General features: G+C 37.4%; 1 protein-coding gene across 2 annotated transcripts in view; it reads right to left on the minus strand.

The window, feature by feature from the left end:
- Positions 1-5699: 5699 nt before the first annotated feature.
- ATP6V1A (ATPase H+ transporting V1 subunit A) overlaps positions 5700-13350 on the minus strand; it is a 58347-nt gene continuing 50696 nt past the window's right edge. For both annotated transcript variants that reach the window (XM_068546728.1, XM_068546729.1), the window contains exons 13-16: positions 12798-13001; positions 11610-11704; positions 9681-9852; positions 5700-7905 (exon numbers count right to left, since the gene is read on the minus strand). In XM_068546728.1, coding sequence (XP_068402829.1) covers positions 7813-7905; positions 9681-9852; positions 11610-11704; positions 12798-13001 — 564 coding nt within the window. In that variant the 3' untranslated portion in view covers positions 5700-7812. The remainder of the gene's footprint in view (positions 7906-9680; positions 9853-11609; positions 11705-12797; positions 13002-13350) is intronic.

Consider the following 13350-nt stretch of genomic DNA (forward strand, 5'->3'; position numbering starts at 1 on the left):
CTGCCTTCATGATCTGGCCATATCTTCTTATTGCCTGCACTTTTCTGTACTTGATATTTTTCTTTAGAAATGGCTCAAAATTATTTTTAATAGTTTGGCCTCCTCCCTAAGCAAATCCTTGAAATCTTGGATATGAAGTACATTTTCATATGTACATATGAAAATGTACTTATTTCATAAGTACATTTTCATGAAGTACATTTTAATGTACACTATACATCTGTCTCTCCCCCGAAACTACCTCATGGACACAGAGCTGTGCTGTGCGATCCCCCGTCAAGGAAAGACTTGTTGGTCAGCTCCCAGGAGTGTGGTCAGCAGACAGCTGCCAGCTGTCAGCTCCTTCTGGGCTAGGTCTGCAGATGCCACCTCACCTGAGGTCACATCCTCCCAGGGCAGCCTGAACCGGGATTCCGTGAGGTGGGGGAGAGGAGAGAGAGAGAGAGAGGCACTGGGGTACTAAGGCCTGGCCATCTCAGTCTGATGCGTGTCAACTCTGATCCGCAATATTTCCTCCAGAGCTTCCCCACTGGAGTGTCTAAGGCTTTGCCAAACCTGCTTTGTATTTTGATTTCCTCTCTGCCCAATCCCGCTTCAAGCCCTTCCTTTCTCGTGTTGATTCCAAATAAGCAACTTGCACCTCCATCTCTACCTCAGCATCTGTTTCCAAAGAACCCAACCTACAATACCATGCTTGAGAAAATACTGTCCTAAATCATATTTTTAGGACAAGTGTCAAAAGGTCTTTATAAAGACTTTGAAATAAAGCATGCAATTTAAAAATAAAGGTCATGGAGTTCCCTGGTGGTGCAGTGGTTAAGAATCAGCCTGCCAATGCAGGGGACACGGGTTCGAGCCCTGGTCTGGGAAGATCCCACATGCCGCGGAGCAACTAGGCCAGTGAGCCACAACTACTGAGCCTGCGCGTCTGGAGCCTGTGCTCCGCAACAAGAGAGGCCGCGATAGTGAGAGGCCCGCGCACCGCGATGAAGAGTGGCCCCCGCTTGCCACAACTGGAGAAAGCCCTCGCACAGAAACGAGGACCCAACACAGCTAATAAATAAATAAATAAATAAATAAATTAAAAAAAAAAAAAAACAATCCGCCTGCCAATAAAGGGGACACTGGTTCGAGCCCTGGTCCAGGAAGATCCCACATGCCGGAGCAACTAAGCCCGTGCACCACAACTACTGAGCCTGCGCTCTAGAGCCCGCGTGCCACAGCTACTGAAGCCCCCGCGCACCTAGAGCCCGTGCTCCACAACAAGAGAAGCCACCGCAATGAGAAGCCCGTGCACTGCAACGAAGAGCAGCCCCCACTCGCTGCAACTACAGAAAGCCCGCGCACAGCAACGAAGACCCAACGCAGACATAAATAAATAAATAAATAAATAAATGAAAATAAAGGCCATGAATATGATTTTATGTGATTGACAGTAACGTGGCTTTTATACAAGGTGTCTAAAACTCAGTGCAATTTTAAGTCATCTAGTAAATGCTAGATGTACTACTTGGAAGCTATAAAAGTATAAGAGCTCTTCAGATGACGGTTGAAAATCAAACTAAAAAATTATTGTAATGGATTAAAGAAAAAGGAATGTTAAATCCCAGGACAAATGCTGTTTTTTAAAAGTGAGACTAAATTATATTCATCTATCATTTTATTCACAAATTAAGCCTGTGTATGAAAAAATTCAAATATATCACAGAATTTTGATTCCTATCTGAAATCTCCTGCATACAAAGAAATGAGAAGAGAAACTGCTAGTCCATTCAGTAAATACCTGAAACCACTGTAACAGAATCCTGTTTGAAATCCATAGGTGTAATAATTGTATAATAATAATTGTATTATTGCTCAAATTTCATGATTTAGGAAAACTTTGTCTTACTGCCAGACAATTCTGAATCTAAATTAGGCAGAATACACGTGAATCAGTAGAGCACTGTTTAAGGCCAATAACAGGGGATGTCTTAAAGGATAAATGGTTCAGCAAAATCTTAAAATACTGAGATTGTGGTAAAACTGTTAGTATTCAGAGAATACTTATTTAATTCTCCTGGGTTACCTTTTATATCTAAGCATTGAATAAAGATACTTATGTCCTAAAACTTGCCCCATGGTAAGAATTATGTGGGATATTTGTTAAGTTGACTCCTATACCTTTTCCCTAGAATGGATTCCAATTCAGTTGGTTTGGTGCAGGGCCTAGGAATCTGTATCATTAACACAGTCCCATATTTCCTATATTCAGACAAGTTTGAGAAACAGCTCATTAAGACATCTATATTTAAAACATCAAACCTGCTTTTAACAGTCATCCACTGCTGCTTTAAGGGCTGTGACGTGTATTCAGGGACACCTGAATACGTATTTGCATGCGACCGGCTATAGCACTGCTAACAAGCCAACCAGTGTCTGCATTTTATGACAGTGTGGTCTGGTTAGCTTCATTCTGTTCCAAGAACATACTTTCCCCAAATCCTGGTCAGCTGTCTGGCAAAGTAAGTTACTTGTTGCAAACAGAACTGAGAGCTCCTGGAATGAAAAATTCAAATCTATCAATCACCACTGCTAGAAAAGTGCACATTTAAAAATCAAACAAACAAAAATGTGATCATTTTACTAGGTAAAATTCAAAAGCACTTTAAAACCACCACTATATATATCTTAGTGTGAAACTACTTTAAATAAATAGAAATCCCTTAAGTGTAATGTTTTTGGTAAACATTATTTAAGTATGATATACATACAGGAAAGTGCTTGAATCATGTGTGTGAATTTTTACAAAATGAACACACCCATGTATGGCAGGATCCACAAGAATCAAAACATTACCAACACCCTAGAAGCCCCCTCATATTCCACCCTCTTGATGACACTCCCTTCCCCACATGTGTAACTGCTATCCTGACTTCAAACACCATATATTAGTTTTATGCTTTTGAATTCTATATAAATGGAATCATACAGTATTCTTTCTTTTGTTTGGCTTCTTTAAACATTATTAGTGAGGTTCATTCATGTTGTTGCATTAACTCTCACGTCTATATAGTATTTCACTGTGTGAATATACCACAACCCACTTATCCATTCTTTCATACTACCATTTAGGTACTTTCCAGTTTGGGGCTATTACAAATAGTGCTGCTATAAACGTTTAGGGTCATATCTTCTGGTTGTGAACATGTATGTATGCATTTCTATTGTGTATTAGGTATTGCTAACTCAACTTTATAGATACCACCCAAAGTAGTTCTCCAAAGTGGCTGTAGAAATATATGCTCCCACCAAAAATGTATGAGTTCTGGTTGCTCCACATCTGTATCAACACTTGGTATTCTCTGCCCTTTCCATTTTAGTCACTCTAGTGTATATAAAATTGTATCTTGTAGTAATTTTAATTCACATTTCCCAGATGACTAGAAGCTGAGCATCATTATTCAACGATTTTGTGAGGTGCCTGTTCAGGTCTTTCATCCATTTATCAATGTCATCATTTATCTCTGTCTTTTTGTTTTTTTGACTTGGAGTTCTTCATATATTCTGGATATAAATCCTTAATAAGGTATTTATAATTAATTGTTTATGTTCTTACTCCTCCCCACTTTAAAGACTTCTGTTATATAATTTTGGTAAAAATGGCTATTTCTAGACTCACCTTCCTAAACTCTGGCTCAAACTCAACAGTCTCTCAAACACATTTTCCTTCTAAAAATGACTTGAGTCATGACAATGTCCACAAGCACCTTGGCTAGCCAGTCATTTCTCCTTACTTTTCTTCTGATTACTTTATCTGTCTCACATTTATAAACCCAACTTCTTGGTTCTGAATGAAAAGTACATAATAAGGAAAAGATATACAGTATGATTGAGTACAAAGAGACACTAGAAATCAGGAGGTCTGAATTCTGATATTAAGTGGCTGTGTGACACTGGGCAAATCAGTTAAACTTCCATTTCTCTTCTGTATTATGAGGGAGTTGGAATGTATGATCAAAATCCCCACTAATCCAAAAGCTGCTTTACTTTCAGGAGCATTAAACCCCACATCTGCCTATTTATAACCATAATTGGTGTGTGTGCTATCTGCTCTTTAAAAGACATCTTTTCTCTTTGAAGAGATGCTCTTTTAAAAACTCTTTTCAAAGAGTGTCCCGATCCTTTTACAGGGCGCTTCTTTATGTTGCAGAACAATGGCTTTTCAGTTATTGATTGAACAATCTTTTTTTCCTGTGTTCTTAAGGGGCCTGAAGCAGATGCTATGAGTTCCCCACCCAAATCTCTTCAGCCACGAGTACCATTTCAGTTCCCACCAGCTGACCTCCCAACTGCCAGCACCTAAAACTCTTTGCGGAGGGTTTCCTGTGGCCACCAGAGCCCGATCTACTTATACTCATGTGCTGGGCACTGACTCTCCTTGTCTTTGTGGGAACAGCCTTCAGTGGATGACTGACAGCAGGTGGCTGTCAATCAATGATGCTGAAAGGACGCTAGTTCCTTTGCACCCCAGGTGGAATATAACGAGGTGCATATTTTTCAGGTGTTCCCACAACTCCCCAGCAGGATGGTGCTCCAAAATGTTGACTTGCTTGATAAGAACACATATCGGGGAGGCTTCCCTGGTGGCGCAGTGGTCGAGAATCCGCCTGCCAATGCAGGGGACACGGGTTCGAGCCCTGGTCTGGGAAGATCCCACGTGCCACGGAGCAACTAAGCCTGTGCGCCACAGCTGCTGAGCCTGCGCGTCTGGAGCCTGTGCTCCGCAACGAGAGAGGCCGCCATGGTGAGAGGCCCCCGCTTGCCGCAACTGGAGAAAGCCCTCGCACAGAAACCAAGACCCACCACAGCCAAAAAAATAAATTAAAAAAAAAAAAAGAACACGTATTGGCTTCCTTCAATTCTGTCTTCATTCTCTATTCCCCCACTGGTGCTTTCCTAGGATCACATCCCAAAGAAACTGCCTGCACGCAAATACATGTCTCAGTGTCAACTTCTGGGGGAACTCGAACTAAAAGGGAGCCCTTAGAACAACTTCAGAGGCATTTTATCATACCTCACCTGGGAAAATTGGTTCCCTTCTTCATACTCTTATATTGTGGCAATACGTTAAAACTAATAACCTGAAAATATTGGATTATTACCAAAAAAGACTAAAAATCACCCATTCTATAATGAATAAGCTTTCCCATGAATTTTTAAGTATTTCTCTACATAAAGTTGGTGCTCAACAGTAATGTAGAGTTTTTCATTTCACACTGTTTCTTACTCCTTTAGAAACTGTTAAAAATACACTTAAGGAAATAAAATCCATGTTGCTACATTGGATCTTAAGTACTTTGGCTTGCAAAATTACCAATTACAAAGCTTTAGTTCATCTGCCAAAAGTAGAGATGAGGGCACTGATTTCCTTTCATTTATAAGTCTACTTTTAGAAACCATTCATTTTTTCAATTTAAAGTAATATTCAGAATGCTATGGGATTCCATGTACTATATTTCCAAATCACAGTGGTACATGATTATAGGACTTTTTGCAGTCTATAGTGAGGGCGCCAATTCAATTTCATGATCTTAAGTAACAATCTATAAAGAGGGAAATAAAAAACTTTAAAGTTCATACTGAAAACACGCCAAAATACAATAAGGTGGCACGGTTTTTTAGCAGATCTTGCCACACCCACAAAAAAAGGAAAAATGTTAATTTAAATCCACTTTTTATTCTTTCATAGATTTTAACAATTATACACAACTTTTAACATAAAGATAGTGAAACCTCAAGGATAAGGAGACAATATATATGACCTCTTCTATTCGTTCGTCAGGATGGAAGGAAGTTTCCAAAGGGTACAATGTGTGAGATTTAACACTGGAAAAATACATATGAAACTTGTTAACTGGCTCCACTTAGGATCAGGCACAGCACAATAAATATAGAACTGCATCATCTTTTTAAAAGATTGTTGTTAACTTTAACACATTCTTACTACAGAAATATGATCAGTGACCAATGTGAAATTCTACAACATATGGGTGAAGGGACACTTACAATGAGGCTCTGAGCAAAGTTTCTCTAGCATCTTCACACCCATACATCAACATTCTTAAAAAGGAGTTAAGAACGTACATTGCAAATTCAGAACAACACAAAAGAAACTTGGTCAAACTTTCTTCGTCATATCATTCATTACTAACACAATCCTACTTTGCTGGTAGGTTTAAGGTAGGAATTGAAAGTTTTTGAAATTCTTTTAATTTCCACTGGTCTTAGAGCCTCTGGGTAGGAGGCCACATTGGAAAGCAAACTGATTCAGCAGCACCATTACATCCACGTCTCAACAAATCACTGCACAATTTTTATCTTCCAATATTCTGAAAGGTTAAAAAAAGATACATGGCAGAATACTTATCCTGAATAGCAGGCCACTGTAAGAACATGTAATCTGCAAGGATTTAAACAAACATAGCTGAATTCTCTAGCTGCATCTTTCCTTAACAGACCAAAAGAAATACATTACCTAATGTGCCTTATCATACAAACACAGAAACTTTTATTTTAAAACATATACTTAAAAGATAGGAAGAAATGATCTTTTTTTCACATGACCCAGATTCTGTTATCAGCAGATATAAGAATTAACTTCATCCCTATGAAACAGAATGGAAACTGTTATGCTGCTACAGCTACAGGTATTCTGGGAAATCTTTTGAGCCAGTGAATCAAAAACCACATGAAAGAATAATATTTTTTACAATCAGGAAGCTGGTTCTTCAAAAATTCAATTAGCAAACAAACAAACATGTGACACATGTCATTATCTTGTAAAAACATAATGCCACTCTGGCCCCAAGAATCACTAAAGCCCAGCTGGTCCTTAAAGGTGCAAACAGCCTTTAACCACTGCTAAATATCTTCTCTGTGGCATTTTACTGCCCATCACACTGCCACATGATTCTCAGAAGCTTAGGCTTCTACGATGTTTGAGGAAAAAAAAGAGGGTGTGATGTGGATCAAGTTCTCGGTGATTATTTTAAATGTAATTTTAAAAAGAATTTCCTAGTAATGTAGTATAATAGTCCTTGATACTGAATTTTTCCTAGTGAAATAAAATAGGCTTTAACAAGATGATGTTAATCTAAGTTTGATCACCTGGCTCCTTTTTCACTTTTTTAGAGGGCACTGATTCATCTATTGTGCTGAGTCCCACAGATGCCTGCTTTAAAAACAGTACAGTTCTCAACAGTTTCCCACAAATATTCTTGATTTATACTGGGGGAACAACACATAATAGAAACATTAATTATTCATGTTTAAAAAAAGTAATTATTTCCTACAAAGCAGGTTACTTAGCAAAATGCTAAGCTGCAAATAACTTTACCACACAGATATTGAGTCATTTCACAAAGAACCTGACAAAATGTATAGAAGTCTGGCCTTCCATTCCAAATCCATTGCAAAGAGAGTACACGCAGTAGTCCTGTTTATAATTTAATGGTGATGAGGAAAGGGCAAACCTAGGACAAGGAGAGACATCACCCTACATACAAGTTTACAGTAGTGTAGCCATTGTATATCATATTTACTACATTCACCACTTTGGAGAAAGGATCAGGGAGGCCCTTCAAACACTGGAACAAAGGAATGTTTGTTTTATATAAGACCTACCAAATAAACAGGGAAACAAATGATAACACACATAGGCACTAGTCTCAAAGCTGCACAATAAAGAAGCAAAGGGTTTGAGATGAGAAATTTAGGAAAATATACACATATGAGGGCTTGCTGAGGAAAAGGAGGAAAGAAATCACAGTTCTAATCTTCAAGGCTACGGAATGCATTCTGCATATCTTCAAGAAGTTGTGTATAGTCGGCCTTGATCTTTGCCTCACCATCTTTCACTGGATCCTGAAAGAAGATTATAGAATTCAACTTACCTTTGGAAACTAATTTTCAGAACACATAGTGAGTTATTTATATTTACTACATTTGAGTACTAGGTTGAGGTACACTGGTAAAACACAGGCAGGAGGCAGAATTAACCTTATTTTTCTTTTTTCCTTTAAGGGTAGAAATGTATAAAGGAGTAGTTTATAGACAAAATTTTAAAGACAAAAGTTTAAAGACAAAATTTCTATTTTGTGTCTTGCTTGCTAACTGTATTCAACAACCAATGGATTTACCCCCAACAATATGCAAAATATTAGGAAATTATTCAGCAATGCGTATTAGATGCATTCCTCTCTGTGTATATGATAGTTGGAATTTAATCAAAACAGAATTTACTATTCAAGGTCTGGTAGTATCACGTTGGGACAGGGGAGTAAAATTTCTCAAATAACCTCAAAATGCACCCCATTTAAAATCTGTATGGAAAGCAACTTAATTGAGTAAAATGTATGAAAGAAACCTTAAAGTGTTTAAGCCCTCTGAGCCAATCATTCCACTTCTGAGAACATATACTAGGAAAATACACAAAACCAACTACGTGAACAAAGTTGTCCATACCAACAACTGGAAATTTCCTAAATGCCTAAGAATAAGAAAATATTATTCTCCAGCCACAAAATAGTGCTATAGAAAAATACTTAATGATATTAAAGAACAACTGAAATGTTAATTTGATACAATGTACCTGTAAACAGAAAAAAGACAGCACCTTTAGTTATACTACCAGAAGTCATCACTATTGCATATACTTTTTTATCATCTTCCTATGAATGTATAATTTTTAAAAATAAAATTTGGATCAAATTACATATGGAATTTCTTTGCAACCAACTTTTTTCACTAATTATACCATAAGCGTTTACCTGTGTCTTTGGATATTCTTTGAAAAAAAGATGTTAATGCCTTTATAATATTTTTGCTGTAATGTACATGCCACAATGGCTCCGTTCACTTTTGGATGACATTTAAAAGTTTAATATACAATCTTCTACATACATCCATATCAAAATCTCTAATTATTTCCTTGGGTTATATGTTTTGAAATGGAAAGACAGGACTCAAAGGGTGTCAATATTTTAAAATCCTTGACACAGTGAGTGTCTATTTACACAAATTTACTTCCAATCTATAATGCAAACACTATATACATAACATACACATTCAGAGAATCATTCTTAATTTCTCAGTAGGAGATTAGTAAATATACTTGGATGTCATGACTTAGAAATAATTAAATACAACTCGACTGATCAAGTATTTTAAAAACAATCTTACACATTTGAGTTTCTACAGATAATTTCACTTAATTATCTATTTATGTCTTGTGTACTTCCCAAAGAATGAGAGTCTACTTAAAAGTAAAAATGATGTGTAATAGGATACTTGAAGTAAGCAGCAGAAATCGTTTCAGAGGAGCATCGGGATTAGATATTAACAGGCACTTGAGGTAAGGTAATTGCTGCTTAGCAATGATTTTAGCTCTAAATTGCCTGGCAGTTAAGACAAAAGGGAAAACACGTCAGCGTTTATTTTAGACGTGACATACTATAATCTTCATCATGTGAATTCCTATTTGAACATAGCTTTGAGGTCTCTTCTGGTTTTACATAACCCGAGCATGTATGAAAATGATAAATGCCAGTTTCACACACCAGGTTTGGGACCCAAATATTTTAAAAAATCAAAAAGAAACACTTACTACTAAAACAAGTTTATGGTAGAAACAAATATACCTTGAATTTCATGGAGGAAAGCTTATAGAGGATCTCCCCCATGTGCTCACGGATAATGGACCATGTGATTTTATTGTCACTCTGGGCAGTGGTTTCAACAGCTCTGCGGGCCATATCATAAAATGCAATCATGTTGGACAGCATCCCTACTGTCTTGTAGAATGGGCAGAACCTAGGATAAATGAAAGTCAAAATAATAAACAAAAACAAAATCCAAAGCATGTTCATAGTTTTTACTCCATCTGTAAAATACCAGAGCATTAACTTCTTTATTTAGATATGCACACTACTTATATTTATTGCATGATACATAAGGAATGAAAAAAGAATAGTGGAAAAGATCAATAATACTTAACCAGAGTTTTTGGACAGAGATGTCTCAGGAATAGGGGGTGGATGGAGAGAAGGAGCTATGTATTCTTTTATTTAAAGAGTGACGTTAATTTTTGTTAACACAATCAAACAGGAAGAACAATGAAACAGTACTGCTACAATCCAATGACTCTCTGAGGGTTTGTGTTTGTACAGTGCAGTTAAAGCAGTTACCCAAATGGTAAAATAACTGAGTTGTAAAGACTCCCTTGTGACAGTCGGTGAAGGTTTAATAAATAATAGGAAAGCAGGGAACTGTAATTTCCTAAAGTTAATAAGCATTCCCTTTCTCCATTAATGTGTTCATTTTCATTTACCCATATCTTTTAATAATGAAGACACAGAAGTTAATATTCAACTTGGATCACATGCATTCTAATCAAATTTCCAACGCATTTAAACTTATTTGCATACACAATTTCATGCACACTCTCTATTACACTCTTTTCAAATAATTTTCCCCTTGTGGAGTTATCTTTGTGTGGATGGTTCCTTGAGCTTCTTAAGTTCCTGATACAGATTGTTTATGAGCCTTACTGATTATACTGTCATATTTTCTGCTTGTCTTACATTCTGGTAATCTTCCTATGTGTTCAGTTTCCACTTCAGACTTATATGGGGCCAAATATGATTGCGGGAGAAAAACTAGCCTATGATGAAAGGGTTCAAATTATCAAAGTTTAAAAGAAATGGGAAATTTTAAATAAGCCATGGAAGTAGCAGAGACAATAATGAAAAACAAGCACTGGGCAGGAGTAGCAGGGACTGGTGAGACATCAACAGGGACTTCAGTAGGAAGAAAAAGAATAGGACTCTTGGGCTTCCCTGGTGGCGCAGTGGTTAAGAATCCATCTGCCAATGCAGGGGACATGAGTTCGAGTCCTCGTCCAGGAAGATCCCACATGCCGCAGAGCAACTAAGCCCATGCACCACAACTACTGAGCCTGCACTCTAGAGCCCACGAGCCACAACTACTGAGCCCACATGCCACAACTACTGAAGTCCGCATGCCTAGAGCCTGTGCTCTGCAATAAGAGAAGCCACCATAATGAGAAGCCCGTGCTCTGCAACAAAGAGTAGCTTCCGCTCTCTGCAACTAGAGAAAGCCCACGTGCAGCAACGAAGACCCAACGCAGCCAAAAATAAATAAATAAGTAAATAAAGAATAGAACTCTTGGGAAATGAGGCACGAAAGTACATTATTTAGGAAAAGAGTAGAAGAGGCACGGGCTGTGGTAACAGGTAGTGAGAAAAGCTTCTGAAAGAGGCAATGATCCCCAGGCTCCGTACACTAAGCCACAATTTAATCTAATTAAAGATGGCTGGATAATGAGTGAAAACACTGTCATAACTGGGAAAATGAGCCAACTCAAGATAAGGGAACATACTGGATCACTAGATGTCTGCTATGAAAATATAAAACAAACCTATACACTGAGTCAGAGTGTGTCTGTATGAGAAAAAAAAGGCGGGGAGGGTTTTAATGTGTAGGCAGCTCCTTCTTCAAAACTTGATAGGATATCCTCAAATTAAAAAAAGAAAATCAGGCTAGATTACCTGTCATAAGGAGTGTATCCATTTTGTTGAAGGAAATCATCTTTGATAAGTTTTGCTACCTCCAGAGTGATTTTATCTGTTTCTGCTAGTGAAGCCTAGAAGAGGAAAAAATACATTTTTAGAAATTTACTGCCACAATGTGGGACCAATAGTTCTAATCAGTTAGCATGCAGAAACCACATAATCAACACACGATCACCTATCATTAATAAATTCATTTCATAACTGCTTCCTGATTGATGTTCTTTTTTGGATTTTGTTGTGAAAAACATATAACAAATTTACCATTGTAACCATTTTTAAGTGTAGTTCAGTAGGTTAAGTATGTTCACATTGTTGTGAAACAGATTTCCATAACTTTTCATCTTACAAATTTGAAACTCTATACCCATTAAACAACAACTCTTCTTCCACCCTCCTGGCCCCTGTTAACCACTACTCTACTTTCTATTTCTATGAATTTGACTACTTTAGATACATTATATGTAAGTATTTGTCTTTTTGTGACTTGTTTATTTCACCTAACATAATGTCCCCTCAAGGTTCATCCATGTTGCAGCATGTGTTAGAACTTCCCTTCCTTTTCAAGGCTGAAATGGAACATTAATTCCATTGTGTGTGCGTGTGTGCACGCGAGTGTGTTGCAAAGGACATCTGGGTTGCTCCCACCTTTTAGTGCTTAGATGTTTCTATGAACATGGGTACACAAATAGGCTGATTTTTTTTGAAACACCACATAGAGAGAGAAATGCCCAGCCGACCCTTAGCTATTCCAGTCATCCTAGCCCAGACACTGGACATGTGAGGGAAGCAATTTTCAAATGACTATGGTCTCAGCCACCATATGACTGCAAAAACTGTATGAGGGGACCCAAGCAAGACTTCCCATCTGAGCCCACTAACCCCAAAAACCATGAGCAAAAAACCACTATTTAAGCCACTAAATGTCGAAGTGGTTTGTTATTCAATAATAATCTAAACACCAATCATCTTTCTACTTTCCACAACACAAGCAGGTCCCTCAAATATCTGCTGGATAAAGGAATAATCTAAAATTCTATTCGTTTAAAGAATATTTAATAAATACTCATTTTCCCAGCAAGAATCTGCATATCCAAGGTTCTGTTTGTCCTTAAAAAGCTTCAGTGCAACTCACAGACCTGTCTTCCACAAGATTTTACAACCTACCTTTCCCACAAGCTGTACAATTTCTGCCAAGTCTTCTTCTTCCTGCAGAATCTCCTTAGCTTTGGTCCTCAGAGGAACAAACTCTGTGAAGTGTTTGTCATAGTACTCATCCAAGGCACGCATGTACTTGCTGTAGCTGATGAGCCAGTTGACAGACGGGAAATGCTTACGTTGAGCTAGTTTCTTATCTAAGCCCCAGAACACCTGATTTAAAGACAAAATCAAAAACAAAACATAAAAATTTTTCTTAAAAACAATTTTTTTTGAAGTACTGAAATATATTTGTTTGTCCTAAATGTGCAATTCTATACTTTTCTGGTCAAATTATTTATCTTTTTAGTATATAACAAGTATAAATGAAATGGAATAAAACTGCAAATAGGAAAATGTATTTCTTTTAGTTTCAGTATGGGTAATATCTACAAATCAAAATTTCCTTAATAGTATGTCAAATCTGATAGCAAAAAAACTGACTCCTTTGAAGATTATGACAGTACGATATAAACAGATGAACCAGAAAATGCTTATTAAGATAGATACTTCACTTTAATGA

Source organism: Eschrichtius robustus, chromosome 6 (assembly GCF_028021215.1).
Source record: "Eschrichtius robustus isolate mEscRob2 chromosome 6, mEscRob2.pri, whole genome shotgun sequence".
NCBI lineage: Eukaryota > Metazoa > Chordata > Mammalia > Artiodactyla > Eschrichtiidae > Eschrichtius > Eschrichtius robustus.